At 43.6% G+C, this 18,989-nt stretch overlaps 1 protein-coding gene across 1 annotated transcript in view; it reads left to right on the top strand.

The window, feature by feature from the left end:
* Positions 1 to 7,071: 7,071 nt before the first annotated feature.
* RFX6 (regulatory factor X6) overlaps positions 7,072 to 18,989 on the top strand; it is a 37,668-nt gene continuing 25,750 nt past the window's right edge. The window contains exons 1-5 of the mRNA XM_054174071.1: positions 7,072 to 7,270; positions 7,519 to 7,675; positions 9,362 to 9,485; positions 11,104 to 11,165; positions 18,089 to 18,166. Of these exons, the coding sequence (XP_054030046.1) occupies positions 7,072 to 7,270; positions 7,519 to 7,675; positions 9,362 to 9,485; positions 11,104 to 11,165; positions 18,089 to 18,166 (620 nt within the window). The remainder of the gene's footprint in view (positions 7,271 to 7,518; positions 7,676 to 9,361; positions 9,486 to 11,103; positions 11,166 to 18,088; positions 18,167 to 18,989) is intronic.

Below are 18,989 nucleotides of genomic sequence, written 5' to 3'. Positions count from 1 at the left end.
AGGCAAGAAGTTTGGGATGTACTTTGTCAAAGTGCCTTTCCAGAACAGTTAACTTTCCAGTTAATTAGAGGATTTGAGGGAGCTGCTACTGTTTCTGTGGCTATTACTGTGCCTGTTGTGAGCTACATAAACTGCTCTTAAACACTTACCTAGGTATTCAACAAAACCTGCATAGGTGAATTTGAGGGTCAGAATCATCTAATCCCATCGATTTGACACAAAATGTTTGGTGAATTTCATTCCCATGAGAGCTTTCCTGTTCTCACCAGGTCTAGCCCTTACTCAGTCTGTTTTATTTGTGTTATTTCCCATCTGTAAACAGTGCAGGCCCAAGTGCCTTGTTTTTAATGATGTGTAGCAGAAGCATTTGATTGGAACTTAGATAAATGAGCAGGTAAGTCCAATATGTGTTTTCTGCAAGTTTATATGCATATGTATGCAAAACCAGAAATGAAGCTACATAAAGACCAAAGGCTGGTCTTTGTTACCACATCTGATCATTTTCCACCCCAAAACAGAAAGCATTATGGGTTCAATAAAGGTCTTTGGAAGCTTCTCCTTACTGCTGAAATAAAAATATTATGGGAGAAGCTTTGTTTTTTTTGAGTCCTTTTAAAGAATAATAGGAGGGTTGTGTGGAAAATTTAAGGGGGGAAAATATCCTTTGTGTCCTGTGCAAGATAACTGTAATGATTCTCTTCATAAACATCAGCATTTACTATTGTAATGCTTCTTCAGGTTGGGACTCTAAGCATCTATAGCATCCTAGGCACTATGCATAATAAGAAACAGTTCTTCCCCCAAAAGATTTACAAGCTAACTGAACCTAAGAAACTATTTACTTTTACAGACAGAGCAGGTGAGTCTTCCAAGGGCAAATCAGACCTGCTAAAAGTAAGCCATAAGACCTGTCCTTTACAGCACCCTTTACATCACCATAACCTTTACTGAGTACCATCATCATAACCCACCCATCACTTCATTGTGCCATTAACCTGAGCACACATTAGTTGAGATTGCAGTGGGATGTACAGCTAAATCCTGCACGAATGTTCTGTTCACTTAATCTGTTGATAAGAGACACAGCAAAGACCTTTCTGATGTTTTCAAAACATGTAGCGGTTGAACAGGTGGTGAAGGCGTTCTGGGTGAAGGAAAGGACTAGCTGAGGCATGCTGGGGCTGAGGAGATGCTCAGCCTCCTTTGGCTTGGTGTGTTAGAGTAGGAGACAAAGAAGCTTGCTTATTAGCAGGAACCTGACCATTGCTGAGCATATCTAGTATCCCTTTACCAAGCAGCCAGTAACACTATAGATCTTCTGCTGCATCTGAAGAGTCAAACTGTGCCCTCCCTGGGGCATGGCTGGGTTTCTGTCTACAGTCCCAGCTATCCCAAGGATCTCCTCTTTGCCTGAGAGAAGCTCTGAAAACAGTGTGACCACTTTGTGGTTGAAATGAGAGATCTTTGTCAGTAAGCAAAATCACTTCTCTGAGAGATACCTGAGCCCATCTTGCTCCTGAGCAGACTCCAGAATCTGTTCCTAGCAAAAACTTGTGGTTTGACTTGGAGCAGAATGCTTCTGTGATTGTGTACACGTGGCAAACTGAGCTTTTATCTGTTGTTTACTTAGCAAATAAAGACCCAATCAAGAGCCCATTGAAGGCAGTGGAAAGAATACTATTGCCTCTGGATCAGGCATTGAATTGCTCTGACATTGTCTGCCATCAAATATAATGCACAAAAGTTGCTTTTGGACCAGGCACTGAATTGCTCTGACCTTGTCTGCCATCAAACACAAGGTACAAAAACTGCTTTAAAAAACAGTATTGTCCAAATATATCATGCAGAAAAAAACACACCCCATCATCTGTTTTTCTTCTGCCCCAGAATCTTAGGATAATTTGCTATCATACATTAGTTCCTGGCAAGCACAATTTTGTCAGTGATAATTAGGGATAAATGACGGCAGACCTAAGCTTAGAAGGCATTTGCTGGAATGATTTTAACTCAGAGGCTAGCAAGTGCATGAATCTGGTTCCAGCCAAGAAACTGAGGTTCCAAGCCTCATCCCTGCAGCTCAGTACAAAGCACATGCTACAAGTGGGAATGTGCAAAAGGACTAGCAGTGGCCTGAGCAACTTCCAGGTGATGGCATTTGTCTTTGAGGTTTCCGCAGACTGTGGCTAATCAGTCTTGAGGGGGAAAAGAAGGAAAAAGGGGGGGAAAAAAGGTTTTCTGGAATGAAAATCAGAATTATCCAAAGTAATAGAGCACCAAACTCAGATACACCCAGTCACAGCACTTAGTAGATTCCTAGTGCAGCATCCTTCTCTTCATGCCTAGCAAGAAGAACATTGGTAGTCTACCCTACCTTGTCCTCCTTCCCTTTTCCTCTGTATCATATCTACCATCTCACCCATATCCTGGCTCTCATCACACTGCCTGGTGGTTGATTTAACTCACTGAAACGTCAGAAAGCTCTTTACTGTTGGGGTTTTGCTGGTTTGTTTGGGGTTTTCTGGCCTTGTTTTCTGTTATTTCATCGAATTAAACTGGCACAGAAATGTTTTGCAAGTCCTGAAGCTGGCACAAAGTTGGCAGTGACAGCGTGTGAGTGTGTGGTCAGGAATAGGATGGACAGACTGATACATAAGGGGAAAATGCTCCCTCCTCAGCAGGGGTGAGCTGTGAATGCAGCACTTTAGAGAGCTGTACCAAACATGGTGGTAGAACCTTTATGACTCAGCTTTAGATAAAGTGTATAGTACCTTGACTTTAGTGGTTTGCTTCTGTTAACACCTATTTAGTAGCTATTTGCAGATAGGGTGAGTATACAAGAATAAGTGTGGTAAATAGAGCTGCTTGGAGTATCTACAGAGACTCTCAAAACCACTTCTTCAAGGGTGAACATATTCTCTAACCTCAGCTCTATTCTTGACTCATTCACAGGGAAACTGGAGATGTTTGTATAGCTGCCTAGTGAAAAACTCATCTGGCCTCCCCACTGCCCTTCTCCTGGATGCTGCCCACCAAAGCACAGTGCAAAAACATGGACTGTGAAGTGGCTGTTCAGCCTGCAAGCTTGTAGGAGCACCTACTTAGGTGAATACAAACATGTTCTCCCAATTTGTCAAGGGAAAAAAAGAATACATACCAGAAAAATGATGCTTTAAAATCAAGATAACTAACCTGAGATAACCATCCAACACAGCTCGAGAGAGAGGTAAGCATGAGAAAGTTTTACTTCCATGTAGCTACATAAGGTCAGACCATGAAGTCCCCACTTGCAGTTTACCTCAACTGCCTACACAGTGTGGAGTCTGCCTGTGTTTGTAGAGCGTGTGTGAAGGGGTTGGTGGAATACAAAATACATCAGGATAGTTTATTTATTTGGAAGTTTGCTTTCTGGGTAGAAAATTAGAATAGAATAGAATAGAATAGGAATAGGAATAGGAATAGGAATAGGAATAGGAATAGGAATAGGAATAGAATTAACCAGGTTGGAAAAGACCTTTGAGATCTGCAGGTCCAACCTATCATCCAACACCATCTAATCAACTAAACAATGGCACCAACCACCCCAACAAGCCTCCTCTTCTCCAGGCTAAGCAACCCCAGCTCCCTCAGCCTCTCCTCACAGGGCTGTGCTCCAAACCCCTCCCCAGCTTTGTTGCCCTTCTCTGGACATGTTCCAGCAAGACAACATCTTTCCTAAACTGAGTGGCCCAGATCTGGACACAGGACTCGAGGTGTGGCCTAACCAGTACAGTGCACAGGTGCTGAATGGCCTCCCTGCTCCTGCTGGCCACACTGATCCAGGCCAGGATGCCATTGGCCTTCTTGGCCACCTGGGCACACTGCTGGCTCAAGTTCAGCCTGCTATCAACCAGTACACCCAGGTCCCTTTCTACCTGGCTGCTCTCCAGCCACTCTGACCCCAGCCTGTAGCACTGCATGGAGTTGTTGCCAGAGGTGTCCACTTCTATACAAACCCAGAATGGGTTTTCATTCAGGGATCATAAGAACAGGAAATAAGGGAAACACTCAAATGTAAAGAGACAGACAGGTATGTCTAGATTTGTCAGCTGAAGATGGAGCAGGAAATACATTACTAAACATCACCATCTGCTGGATGCCAGCACTTGTTCCCAGCAAAGGGAAACTAAGCTTCTATGCTGAATAAATTTGTCAGAAAGGAGCTACATTCGTGCTATATCAAGGCAGAGAATGACAAACTGACAATAATGAGAAATTACCTCCTTCTTCCCTTGTGGAACACTGGTATGTAGCATGCTGTACTGCTACTGTACAGTCAGCATATTTAGAAAGAAACAGGTGTTAGATTCTACCAAATAAAGCTGATACCAACATCAGAGCTTCCACGCAGTCCATTTGTCTGGGGAAGATATGAGGTGAAACAGTTTTCAGCACTTATGTAAACACTGTCAAGTTGCACAGGAACAGATCAATAACAAAGTGTATTTCTATTGCTGCATTTATCTTCCAAACATTTTCCAGCTCAACACACAGAATCCCTCCAGTAGATTGTTGTTGCTGGCAAGTCACAGGGACAGAAAGATGAAAACATTTTGTTTCAACGTGGTGTGCTGGAACACTGCAGCAAGATGAAATAGCTGGGTCTCAGCATGAAAGATATTTCACATGTGACATTGAAAAACAGAATGGAATGGAATGGAACAGAATTAACCAGGTTGGAAAAGACCATTGAGATCTTCGAGTCCAACCTATCACCCAACACCATCTAATCAACTAAACCATGGCACCAAGCACCCCATCCAGTCTCTTCCTAAGCACCTCCAGTGATGGTGACTCCACCACCTCCCTGGGCAGCACATTCCAATGGCCAATCTCTCTTTCTATGAAGAATTTCTTCCTCACATCCAGCCTAAACCTCCCTTGGTGCAGCTTGAGATTGTGTCCTCTTGTTCTGGTGCTGCTTGCCTGGGAGAAGAGACCAACCCCCACCTGGCTACAACCTCCCTTCAGGTAGTTGTAGACAGCAAGAAGCTCTCCCCTGAGCCTCCTCTTCTCCAGGCTAACCCCAGCTCCCTCAGCCTCTCCTCATAGGGCTTGTTCTCCAAACCCCTCCCCAGCTTTGTTGCCCTTCTCTGGACACATTCCAGCAAGTCAACATCTTTCCCAAACTGAGGGAAATAATCCTACTGTGCTACAGAGTGCCTGTGTCTGAGCATTTACTCCAGGCTGTATAACAGAATCTGTTGAATATGGCTCTTCTGGACATGGTTTAATGGCCATGGTGGTCTTAGGTTGACAATTGGACTTGATGACCTTAGAGGTCTTTTCCAGTATGTTTTGTTTATATGAAGAATGACCTTTCCATCAGGATGAATGCTTCTGAGGTTACATCGAACAAGAGAAAAGCAACAAACCAACAAAAAATCAACAGCCCTTGTGGACACTCTAGATTAGAATAGGGGAGTCCCTGATTCCAAGTGCAATTTTCTGGCATTCAGAGTCCCTGTGAACAAAAAGAGAAGGTGCTCCATCACTGTACAACCATCAGATCCGAGGTTAAAAAGTGCTGTGAGTGCCATTGCCACTGTCCCAGGCTGAGGCTTTTTAACCAGCATCAGCTGGTTCACATACTGTAGGTTTCTGGGCAATGCCAGCAGATCTTCCTGTTTTCTGAGCTCCATCATTCATACCTATATGGTTTTGGTCCTTTTGGCAGATATGAGCACATCTGGGGGTTTGTTGAATAGAGGTGTGATAGCTGACAGCTGGTGTCATAAGGCATCTGTACAGGAGTGGAAGTGGTAATATTCTGCTGCTCTGTACTGCTGGGATGAATGGCTTGAGGTGCAACAGAAAACTGTACAAGAGTGGAGGGAAGAACATCTCATCCCAAGCTTTGTGTTTGTGACAGCCCATGGCTAGAAGAATGCCTCTAACATTCTTCACCTGATACAGCATTTCAGGGCTGCTTGCCACCACAAGCCATGTTACCATTTCCCAGCCCTTATCTGTGAGAGGCACAATGCCCAAGATTTTGCATTAATGAGGATGGCCTACAGCAGTGGATGTTCATGAGGTCTTGGGTGACAGGTTCGACTTAATGATGTTTGAGTTTTTTTCCAACCTTATTGATTCTATGATTCTGTGTTGCAGTGATCAGGCTAATTTTTGGCTGTACTGACAACTTGGCTCTCTGGAAAAGCAGAGACCATCTTTGGCGACTCTCTCACTCAGCTTACTGAAACAGAATAAAGCAAGGACACATCAGTTAGGTCAGCGATGTATTTGTACAAAACGAAGCTGTTTTGTTCCAACGCCCACAAAATTACACTAGGAAATAACGAAATGCTGACAGTAACAGACGGTGTCCAGGAAGGTCCCGCAGGCTGACGGTCACTCTTGGCTACCCAGAGGCTGCAGCGAGGAGCAGAGTGCTGGCGGCCAGCCCTCGCTTTCACCCGCTGGGGATGCGGGAACTGCGCGGTCCCCTGCTTGCCTTGGCCGCGGCGGGCGGAGGGCTGTTACCTCGCACCAGCGGGAGCCATTGCCGGCGGGAGTTAATCATTAAGTATCCAGCAGATCAGCTTCAGGATGAACCTCTCGGGCTTGTAGTCGTGTCTGCTCCAGGCGCGCCCAGCTTGATTGAGCACCGCGGTGGGCAGGAGGCAGGGACGGAGTAAAACCTCGTCGGGGCTGCCCGACAGCAGCGGAGCCCCCTCGGCAGGTGCTGCGGCGCTGCTGCGAGGAGGGAGTGGCGCCCGTGGGCTCGGCCGCCTCTGCCCCTGCTGGAGCCATGCGACTTCTCTGGACGGCGGCGTAGGGCAGCACCTGTACCCCAAACGCCGCCCCCGCCTTGCTTCTCCTCTTCATCACGCTGCCGGCGTCGGCTCTCGGCTGACAGCGTCTCCCGCCGTAGTGTTACAGCCCAGCACAAGCAGCCAGCACGGCCCATGCCCCAGCCGGAGCTCCCCGCGCCCTAAGGCTGCCGTCGCGTCCGCCTCGTCCCATCCCTTCCCGCTGCCCCATGGGCGCCGGCTGCTCAGCAGCGGGGCAGAGCAGGCGCCGGTGAGGAGCATGGCCAAGGGACCCGAGCAAGAAGACGCCTTCCTACACCTCCCGGCCGCACGGGCAGTGCCCTCCGCGGCTCAGGAGGATTGCTACGCCGACCTAGTGGGGCGAGGTTTGCTGCCCTATTCCGAGGAGGAGCTCTGCGCCTCGGCGGGCGCCGAGAGAGGGCTCTCGGAGCCGGCGCTCTCCGCCGGCATCAAGTCAGGTGAGAGGTGGGGTGCCGGCAGCGTTCCCCGGTCCACCCGTGGCCAGGGAGAGGTGCGACGCAGCGCCAGGCCCGCTGGTGCTGCGTGGGGTCCGCGGGGACGCGAGGTCGGGCAGGTGCTGTCCGGCCTCGGCCCGGCTCCTCGGGCAGCAGCAGACAGGGCTGCCGGTAAAACGGGCCGGAGCGGTGTGCTGCCTGACGGTAACGATGCCCCATGGCTTCTCTTCTTGTTCCCCTCCGGCGCTCAGAAACACGCTTTAACAGCGAAGCTCTTTCCTCGGAAGAAGAGGATGCGGACACTCGCGACGGCTCACTGAAAGCCGCGGACCAGAGCCCGTCCGCCAAAAAGAGCATCACGCAGATCATGAAGGACAAGAAGAAGCAGACGCAGCTCACCCTGCAATGGTAGGGCCCGGAGGCAGCGAGCCCCCGTTGTTGACCCTCGGCCCGGGGCTGGGGGTGACGGCGGCGGAGCACCGGCTCTCGGAGCCGACCGGGCGCCGCAGGTCATTCCGTTCGCAGGGGACACCCCTGGTTCTGCCCTGCCGTACCCCCGGCAGGACCGGGCCGGTGTGTCACGTTGATACGGCGTGGATGGTTACAACTCGCAGCTCTTTCAGAAATACTTGTCATTTAGCGGTGTTATGGGGTGTTGGGATCGTTCGTGGCGGGGGAGGGGGGGGGGGGTTCGGATAAGCCTCATCTAAAGTAAGGAGATCAACCCCAAGTTCCTGATTAATTAATTAATTTATTTTTTTAAACTAGCAGAGGGACATAAAGTTAACAAAAGCTGCTGTCAGCTTCTCACAGTACGTGGCTATTGATGAAATGTATTCTTTAAAGTGTGGAACGAAACATTACTTAAGGATTACCTTTGTGAATAGGTGTTTTAATTATCCTTCAAGGCTGTAACTGATTTCCTCTGCCTCATTATGGTTCCCCCCCACACACCTTTTTTTTTTTTTACATTAAATGCTACCAGCTGCATAAGCCCTACCTTCCTTTTATCCAAGCAAAAATTAACCAAATAAGAGGCTATATTCTGCAGACATGAATTGCTAAATGCTTCTGTTAAAGCTCACTTGACATTAGGGAGGAGTGCTGTTGAATTAAATGGAGCTTTGTTACCAAATGCAGACTGAAAATCTAGATTTTGTTGTTGGTTTTGCTTTATTTTTGGGGGGGTATCATAATTGAAAAATAAGAGTAATCCAAATTAGCCAGTTTCTTAGGCTAGTTTACTTCAGACTGCCAAGTGAAAATTGTAATGATTTGAGTCTGGTGAGTCAGTGCAAAATTATTTGGTATGCAGTGTTTCCTACACTGTATTTCCTTACAGATTTGTGTAATTTGAGAAATAAATTTATTGCACAGCGTCCCAGGAGTAGCAAATAATGTAAACTGATAAAGAAAAGAACCAGGACAGCAGTGAAATACCCAGCTGTTACCAAGAGTTCAGTTCAAGTGAAGACAGCCAGTGTTTTACTTCAATTTAAAGACATTTGCTTTCGTGACTTTAATCACTAGGCACTTGTGTTGCCTAAACTCATTGGGAAGCTATATAAAAATGCAGCCCCTTCAGAAAAGAAAAAGCCAGTTCTTTGCTTTCCAGTGGGGTTTGGTTAAGAAACTGTTTCACATCCAGCATGGGGAAATTAAAAAGCAAAAGCAGGAAGCCCAGGTGTTAAAGACACAGTGGGACAGAACATGGATATTGAAGCCCCTGCTCTTTCAAAGGGCAGATTTAAACACAAGTGTTTCATAGTCTAGCTAGTGCTCTTATTTTCAGAGCAAGACTGGCTCATAGATGATGATCACTTAATATTTCATATAAAGAAAAAAAGTCCAGGCATAGAAAAAAGACTCATTATGAGGAGGGACCTGGCCCCAGGTGTTCCATATTCTGCAAGTAACCTAAGTGCCCAGTGTGGAGTCAGTTGGTAGTGTCTGTGCTCTTCAGGAGAAATGCTCAAGGAATTCCTCAGTTAAAAGAAAAGAAAGAGAGAGGCCAATACCAAAAACCAGAAGGAAAATCAAATTGAGAGATGTGGCATGTTGCTTCTAACTCTGGCAGTTTCTTTCTCTATACAGGCTGGAAGAAAACTACATTGTCTGTGAAGGAGTTTGTTTACCAAGATGTATCCTTTATGCACATTATTTAGACTTCTGCAGAAAGGAGAAGCTGGAACCTGCCTGTGCTGCAACTTTTGGGAAGGTAAAGAGTAAATGTTGTCATAATTTCTTAGATTAATTATTTGATAGAATCAACACTTGGTACACCTGTGTCAACATTCCTCTCACATTCACATGTTTTCTACTGCTGATGTGCCTGGAATCAGGCTGACTGCACTGCTTCATATGAAGTGATTTCATGGCATCAGTTTTAGGAGAATGAAACTGAAATTCCCTTTGATTTATTGTTAGTTTATATATATATTTATAATATATACAATTATATAATTATATCTATATATTTATAAAAGGACAATCTCTGCAAGAGCATTGGGATGTTTTCCCTCCCCTTTTAAAATGATGACATTAATAAGGTTCTTTCCAGAAAAGCAGATCTGACATGGAGGACACTTCTAATTACACTAAAGGCAGTGTAAAGTGAGATGTGACACAAGAAGGGGAATAAAAATTAATTACACCACCGAGAGTTGATTAATAACACAAACTGTTGATTCATCCTCTTCTCTACCCTTCTTTACAATTAATCCTGAAGCCATTTAATGAAAGGGAGATGTGAACTCTTCAGATTAAATCCTGAGTAGTCAGTGAAACAGGAAACCAAAAATGCTTCAAGGGTGATCTTTTTTCTCTCTTTTTTTAAACACTACTGATCTAGTCATTGTTCATCCACAGCAAGATGCATTAATTTAATTAAATAATAATAATGGATTTAAAATCCACTTCATAAGATGTCCACTTACTCATTCCCCCTCCCCCCCTTGAATCAGATATTCTGAGAAAGTGGATGTCTTATTTGCATGACAGTTCCAGTATAGAATAGAATAGACCAGGTTGGAAGAGACCTTCAGGATCATCGTGTCCAAGCCATCATCCAACACAGCTTTGCCTTTAAAAACTGTTGTCATAGTGATCTATTTATTAGTTGTATCTATTGGAACCACCTCTATTACTGAACGACTTTTGAACTTAAATCTTCTGCCTTAAGCCTAATTATTTTTTACAGGAAGGGTGGGATGGCTTTAGGGCACTAATCTCTATCCCCGGAGTCTAGTGACAGAATGTTTTGCTTGGCTCGGATTGAATGACACAACATGAATTATGTGCAACATAGAACTAACAGAAACTTTCACAGGGCTTCAGTGAACACAAATTTACACCTGTCCACCACTTTGATAGTGGAGGACACAGAAGTACCTGTGAGGTAAATATTTGCTTGCTTTGAGCTTCAAATCACGTTTTTCAAATAAGTAGATAATCAAGTATTCCTGGTTGGTTGAAGACAAAATAGGTAGAGGGCAGATGCTTCCCTGGTTCTGTTTGTATCTCTGAAACAAAAGATGCAGTTGTGCTTTAGAGATCTGAATGAAGGGACATCATGGTGATAAAACCAAATTTTACATGACAGAAGTGAAAATGGAAAGGAAGAAGAGGTGGAAAGGAGTTTGTAGGTTGGGAAGATTTGGGATGCGCAGAAGCTGAGTGAGGAGGGAAGGGCGCCTGCAAACTGCTTAATAGTTTGTTGTGCCAAAAGTGTTACAAATACTTCTTCGTGGGCTACATTCGATGGTGTGTTTACACTATGAACAGGATGCCAAGCAAGCAGCAGTGCTAGAAATTGATACAGTTGCTTTTCTCTTTAGACCATTCGCCAGAAATTCCCTCTCCTCACCACAAGGCGGCTCGGAACAAGAGGCCACTCAAAGTAAGACGCAACTCTTTGTCGCTCCTCTGACAGTACACATTCTAGGAATTGCATTAATTGCCCCGTCTCCATGGTACATGCTTATTGGCTGGGGAGTTTAGTCAGGTGACAAGTTGCAAGTAATAACTCCAGTGTGCGTGATGAAGCTGATAACAGAGTTTGAAAACATCACTGCAGGCTTAATTCCAAAAATCAAACTGATTAAGCTTCTAAACCCTGTAATTGTATTTGCAGAGCCATGCATTTGTTGTAAATATGTTAAAATTCTACATCTGAAAGACATTATGCAATGCATACATCTTTGTTACAGCTGCTCATCGTTGTGTATGTGCAATTCAACTATGATTTTATTTGCTTTTTTTGCAAATGAAGCAATTCATTGTGTTCATAGAATCATAGAACCAATAAGGTTGGAAAAGACCTCAGAGATCATCAAGTCCAACCTGTCACCCAAGACCTCATGACTAACTAAACCGTGGCTCTGAGTGCCACGTCCAATCTCCTCTTGAACACCTCCAGGGATGGTGACTCCATCACCTCCCTGGGAAGCACATTCCAATGGCCAACGCCTCTTTCTGGGAAGAACTTCCTCCTCGCCTAGAGCCTAAATTTCCCCTGGTGCAGCTTGAGACTGTGTCCTCTTGTTCTGGTGCTGGTTGCCTGGAAGAAGAGACCAACCCCCTCCTGGCTACAACCTCCCTTCAGGTAGTTGTAGAAAGCAATGAGGTCTCCTCTAAGCCTCCTCTTCTCCAGGCTAAGCAACCCCAGCTCCCTCAGCCTCTCCTCACAGAGGAGTTCAACACATAATAGTATGGATTAATGCAGACACCAGAATAAAAGTATATCCTTAAACTGATAAGAAGGTATTCTGCTTTTTGTTGCAGGGGGCTTGGACAAGATAATCTTTGAGGGGTCTTTTCCAACTCAGTGCAACCTGTGACTCTGTAATTAGTAAAAGCATTGAAACAAATGAGTACACAACTTATAGTGTAGTCATTTCATATATAATGTTCATTTCATATATAATGTACCCAGTTAATTTGCGTATTTGATCTATAGAATATTGGGCTGTTGGAATAGATCACAGATAATTATATATCATCTGTGGTGACTTTTTTTTTTGTTAGTTTCTGCTTCTTGGCCATGATAATGTAAAATTGTAGTGAATAGTGATAACAACATAATCCTTCACATCTGCCTCCCCTCCTGTGTCCTGATAGGGTCAAGGCTGCTGAGGAGGGACTGATTATTCCTTCTCAGTCTGATTTTATTTTATAGTAGGTGAATGCTATTTATTAAGGAAATGAAGAAGTGTGTGGTGTGTTGGTGCAAGAAACACAGAAAATTCAGACTGCTGCTCTTAAGTAATTGCTAGTGTCAAGCTCTGAGTTGGGCAGTCCTAGGAAACTCTTACTCCTATTTGAGGAGTCACAAAAGCAGTGTGTGAAATCAAGGCTGGCTCAGCTTTTCTGAGTGTTATGCTTTAGACTGTTATTTCAGTGTTTATCAGTCTCTAGTAAAAACAAAACCAATTAAACCTAAATAGTGTGTGCCTGTATCATTCAACAGAAAATAGGGCTAGTTAATTTTGTTCTTTTAAAGCAACTCTCTAAAAACTCCATGATTTTTCAGTGCCAAATCAAAGAGGGTCCAGTCAGGGCCCCAACTTCCAAAATGTGTCTTGTGCCTGCATAATTTAAAGCGCAGCAAATCAACCTCTGAGTAAAGCAGGTTTCAAATCTAGTTTTTATTGTGGGAATATAGGTACAAAATTAATTGTTTTGGGGCATGTGTCACTGTATTCTCCTTTTCTCTAAGACATTGAACAGTGTTAGCCCAGAAATACCTCATGCCCAACATTTCTTCATCAGATCCCATATCCTTACTCACCTTGGTGGTATTATGTGCCATACTTTTGTGTGGATTAACTGTTCTTGAACAAGTTCCTCAAGGGGATGAGGCATCAGCAGGTTTTGTTTGAACATCTGGCATTTGTTTCCTCGCCCCACCATCAGTTTTCCTCGGAGTCTTTTCCTCTACAATTCTCATTTCCTCTAAATTATATTTACATTGTTCTTGCTCTATAACAAAGGACCTTACAAAAGGCACAAATGACAATGTCTCTAGTTCAGAGACTGAGTGCAGCAGCAAAGTAGTCATAGACAAGATCAGAGATCATTATTTATCCTGCTGCTTCTCTGTCTCTGATGTTGTGGACCTTATTCCTCTCAGAACTACAGACTCACTGAGGAGCAAATTAATTTCTGCTCTCAGGTAGCAGTTAGTCACACACACACACACAAAAGCATTAACAGAAGTGTTTCCATGAAATGAATAAGCCATTTAAGTGACTCTTCATCAATTTCAGCAAAAGGCCAGGGCTAGTTACTTTCTGCTTTTAAGTCAGCATGAGCCCTAAACGTTTTAAGTTGTTACTGTGTGAAACAAAGCTGGGTTTACTGGGGCTGGTAAGAGAGCTTCCTACCAGCAGTTAAATGCTATTCTTTTAAGCACGGCAGTGTGGTGACCTTGTTCTATTTCTGATGTTGCTGTCATTGTTTTCAGGTAATGTTAGCAGGAGCTGTAATAGTACTAATTTTTCTGAGAGTGGTGTTTCATATGGCCAAATTGCTTAGGAGCTCTGATCGTTGTCCAGGAGCCAGATGCTGCAAAAGTGTGGAAAGAAAAATGACAGTTTCTTCCACACTGAAACAAGGACAAGCTCTTTCTAGTGTTCTCATGAGCATGAATAGGACTTGGGAAAGAACTTCTGCTCTAAGGTGTGAGATACAGGTGCTGTTCTAAGGTGTGAGATATGCAAATGTTAGTTCCTCTGATTCCGAGCAGCATTTATCGTCTCCAGTTCTGGAGAAAGAAGTGTCTTAAAGGGTCTAAATAAGCTTTGAGTCAGAGTCTCTATGTGTTTACATCCAACACCCCATTTGCACCAAACTGTCAGGATTAAACCAGTTATTTAAACATTTGGGCAAGAAGGTACAGCACATGGAATACCATTTTGTTAAACAAATTCACTCATGTCACACCCATGCTAATCACTCCAGACTGTTGAAGGTAGGGGGAGTTTGATTGCTGAGTGGAAGAAGACCAAGCCTGATAAATACTGCAATCTGCTCTCTTAGATTAGACTTTCATAAGCAACAGTTGTCTGTGCAGCAGGCTCCAAATCTGCCTTTTTGCACAGGTAATGTTGAACATACTGTGGCCACTGCTAGAATTCAGATGTAATGAATTGCCTGGAGCAGCTCTTCAGGAGAACGTGCATACTGCTCACTCCATACACACAGAGACTGTTTGAGCTCAAGTTACAATTTAATTTCTTTGTAGACTTTGATCAATGATGAATCTTAGCTTTTATCCATCATGTCTGAAAAACTATTATCTTATTTATTAGGAGTGATTTAGTGGGTTAATAAAACTGATATGGCAGCTGGCCCTGTGATAACAAGTTATTGCAAGTCCCTGAACAGCTTAAGCCTATCATTTCCTTATCAGCTATCATTTGTGTCAGTGTATGCTAAAATCAGGGCTACTAGTTGCATAGGAACAGATGTTACAACAAACCCCTGAAATTAAGAGGAAAGCCATTCAGCTTGTTTTTCTTTAAAAGGTTTGTTAAAAAACCCATGAGAATAAATTCATTATGAGGACTGGCTGCAATGCATTAATTATACAACAGAGATAGAAAGAGTAAAATACATGTGGACTGTGCATACACACAGAAATATGCATGTAAAGTGACAGAAAGAAGTTAGTAGGTGAAGGACATTATCAGTGTGTCTGAGATGGGTATACTGCTCTCAACAGGGAGCCCAAGATGAGCTGTACAGCTGATGACTTTGGTTTGTAAGAGAATAAAAATCTTCCTATCTTACTATTCTCTGAAGCATGCCAGACAGAGCTTGAAAAGTACAGATTGTGTTTTTTCATTGCTTTTGTGTCAGGACTGGAAAGCTGTAGTTTTTAGGACTGAAAGTTCAACTACACTAATCACTGAAGGACATCAGAATAACTGCTGTGCCTTTGATGCACACAGAATAGGTACTGAAAAGATCTGTTCTCTACATGACAGTATGTCACAGCAGCAAATTCTGATATCTTGGGGCATTCCAGAGCAGAAACAAGTACCTCGCTTGCCACTGGAAAACTGAGGATACAAATCATGCAGCAGTTCCTCTTCCTAGCCCAAAGACATTTACACTGAATTAGGTGTTGAATAATCTAGACACTGGATCCTAACTTTGTAATGCTTTTCCTTGCCTCTGTCCCACTCCAATTTTAGCAGGGGGGAATTCCAATTTTGTGATGAAAATGGGAAGTTTTAGAATTTAAAAAATGGCATTGATTTAAACTTGGAGATTTAGGATGTTGGAATAAGATGTAAGCAAAAGATGAATGTGTCCAGAGAAGGGAAATGAGGCTGCTGAGAGGCTTTGAGCACAAGCCCTATGAGGAGAGGCTAAGGGAGCTGGGATTGTCTAGCCTGGAGAAGAGGAGGCTCAGGGGAGACCTTATTGCTGTCTACAACTATCTGAAGGGAGGTTGTAGCCAGGTGGGGGTTGGTCTCTTCTCCCGGGCAGCCAGCACCAGAACAAGAGGATGCAGTCTCAAACTGCACCAGGGAAAATTTAGGCTCTAGGCGAGGAGGAAGTTCTTCACAGACAGAGTTGTTAGGGGGATTGGACAGGGCACTTGAAGCCATGGTTTAGTAGTCATGAGGTGTTGGGACAAGTTGGACTTGATGGTCTTTGAGGTCTTTTCCAACCTTATTGATTCTGTGATTCTAAGAATGTGCTGATAACATCATTGCAGAAGTGGTCCCAGCTCTATTTTGATTTTCATCCTTTTGCCATGTCAAGACTAAGTAAATGTGTTATTTGGAAGGATCCATACATGTGTGGTTTCAATGACCTCTTGTCCCACTTACTAAATGACTTCACGTAAGAAGAAAGAATGCTTATGCCTTTAGCATTTGTCTCAGAACTCTTATCAAATATTAGGAATAGGAATTTCCAGATCCAAGTCTTTGGCCCGAGATTTAATACTCCTAAACTAAAAGTGAGTGGTTGAAAACCTTCAGGACTTGAATTTACAACATGGGTGACACAATACTGAATGTAAACTGGAGAACAGCAGTCTAGCAGTAGGACATTTAATGAAAGGTCCCATTGACATCCTGTTGTAGTTTGAGCTGACATCCTGTTGTAGTTCTGCCTGTGGTGGGGAGGGGATCTGCCCCAACCCATTACACATCCTAAACCAACTTGAGGTATCACTTTGATCAGCCAGCTCTGGCTTTAATGGATAAAAAGGCAACTGTTATGAGCACGTGGTCTTATGCCTGAGCTTCTATTAACAGGTCTTTAAAATGGTCACTTCACGTCACCATCCCTCAGAAAAACACATTTACAGGGCAGGATGACTAACAGTAAAGAAATGAAGAAGAAGCTTCCTATGGGTCCCCAGGTACCACTGTGATCTCGCGGTGCTAACGCCGATGCATCCATTTCAGCCAAGCAGTAAAAGCTCTCATGTTTAACAGCAGCCACTTTCTGCCACCCTTCTTGGCTCTAAAGTCCTGAGTGCACACAACAGACTGTCTGAAAACTTGACTGGTTTAGCCCCTTAGGCTCAGCAAATATATTACCTTAATGAACATTTTCTTAACTATTACTTGTATCTAATGCATTTAGGCAGCTTTTTAAATAGAAACCATTTGAGAGTGTTGCTTTTACCTGTGACTGTCCCATCCAAGAGCAAACAGCAAGAATGTGATCATTTTTAATGGGCACCACTAAGAAGAGCTGAAAGCTTGCTTTTTTTTGTGGTCTGTGAGCTACTGCCTGGGGATTTGTGTCTTAAGAGTGCTTTTCTCCTAGGTTTTGAGAAACTTCAGTGGAATTAGTGCAGTGGGTTGCCAGGTTAGCCTTAGTTTGCATGAAATGTACTTGGAGTACAAGTGCTACTGTGAAGCAGTCCAATTAAAACAGCTGCCATGGTGTTTTCAAGCTAATTTTAGTTAAAAATAAATGAACCTGAGCATACTGCCCAGAACAGCCTTAGACAAATTTGGTTTAATGCAATCAGGTTTTAAATCTGTCAGGTGGAATTTATAAGACAGGCCCTATCACCTTTGATAGATGAACACAGGTAAACTTTGCTCTGACCAGTAAAGAAAGAGCTGCCCCCAGCTTTGCTCTTCTGCCCTTCTCCTGAGGGTCCCCTCTTTTGCTGCAAAATCAATGGACAGCAGTAAGAATCTACTGCATAGCTGGTTTTCTTGGCACCAACTCAGCTTCTTTAGTGTCTTTGGTTAAAGTTTTGGGCTCAGAACTGCAGAGCCTGAGCAACAGGCACCCTTCCTTCTTCCAACTCAATTTAGGGGCAGTAATCTCCAGGAGAGCTGCAGTGGAGACAAATGTGGATGAGGATTGTTCAAGTGGCTAAATAATTCAGAGTCAGTCAGCCTACAACCTGAGAGAAGAATGAATGAATGAATGGATGAATGACATGTTAGCATTTTTATTCACAGGAGGCTGAACATTAATTTACAGGGTACATTGCTGAGTTATTTTCAACTAAATACAACAGTAATAAGCCTGGTAGACCAAACCCATCACCCATTCAACAAATTAAGTAAAATGAAAGGGAATGCACACTAGGCAAAAGAGATATGATATGTTTTAGGAGAGGGAAAGTGTTTAGAATGTAAAGAAGATCCTAGCCTTGAATTGGGGATCTAATCATGACAAGACTGCTGTCTGTAAGACAAGATATGGTTTCATGTCAGTGAAAGGAATTGGTAGACACTGTTAAGCTTTTAGAAAGCATTGAAAATCAATTTGATGGTTTGCTTTACTTGATATGGTACTCATAAACACCCCTCTCTTTTTTTCCCCCCACAGATACCACTATTATGGAATTGGCATTAAAGAAAGCAGTGCATACTACCACTCTGTATATTCTGGGAAAGGCTTAACCAGGTACTTACTTCTGAGGTTTAGTCTATGACGGTGTAACTTTAACCTTCCCTAGGACACTGGTTTCTGTTGATAGCAGAACTAGTATTGCTGCGTATCTCAATGTCTGTCATACCTAGACTGAAACAGCAGTATGCTCCTTAGAAAACATTGATTTTATTTTAAGAGGATGCTCTAGGTCTTTTCTCAGTGCCTTCCAGTATGGCCCCACTGCAGTCAGTGCAGAGCTGCATCAACTTCTACCAGCAGCGGATTTGTTCAAGTTCACATGAGGCAGCCAAACACCGTTTCCAGAACACTTGTCTCATTTTGTTTGCTTGTGTAGCACCCTCTGAGCTCTTTCCTCAGGACAGCTTCCCATTGTGAAACGTCTGGAGAATGGTGTGAATCTGGCACCTGTGGGGCAGGAGGGAGGGGTCAGTGTAGATTAATATTTACAGGTCCTTTGACTGGCTAATATCAGTTCAAACCTAACCCAGGAAGCTCTAATTATATTTATTTAAGGGACAGCTAGCAGGATCAATATGTTACGATAGCTGCCTGTTGGTTTGCCAAAGATTAATAGTTCGTAAAACAAATGTCTCTGTTCACATATGGCTTGAATGATGGCTTTCATTGTCTGTGGTAGTATAGCTGTGTGAGTGGGGACTCTGAGAAAGGAAAGGAATAAATGAGTTCATAAGCACACACAGAAAATTCAGCTTCTGGCTGATTTAGGTTATATCCAAAGAGGCCTTTTCTAAACAATAGGATAAATGTGGAAATTGAGGGTAATGTTGTTGCTAATGATGCTTAAAAGGAGGGATCCCTGCTCTGAAGGACTTAA

This window comes from Dryobates pubescens, chromosome 28 (genome assembly GCF_014839835.1).
Source record: "Dryobates pubescens isolate bDryPub1 chromosome 28, bDryPub1.pri, whole genome shotgun sequence".
NCBI classification, from domain to species: domain Eukaryota; kingdom Metazoa; phylum Chordata; class Aves; order Piciformes; family Picidae; genus Dryobates; species Dryobates pubescens.
Note: the sequence above shows the minus strand (reverse complement) of the source record. Positions and strands in the feature narration are given on the sequence as shown.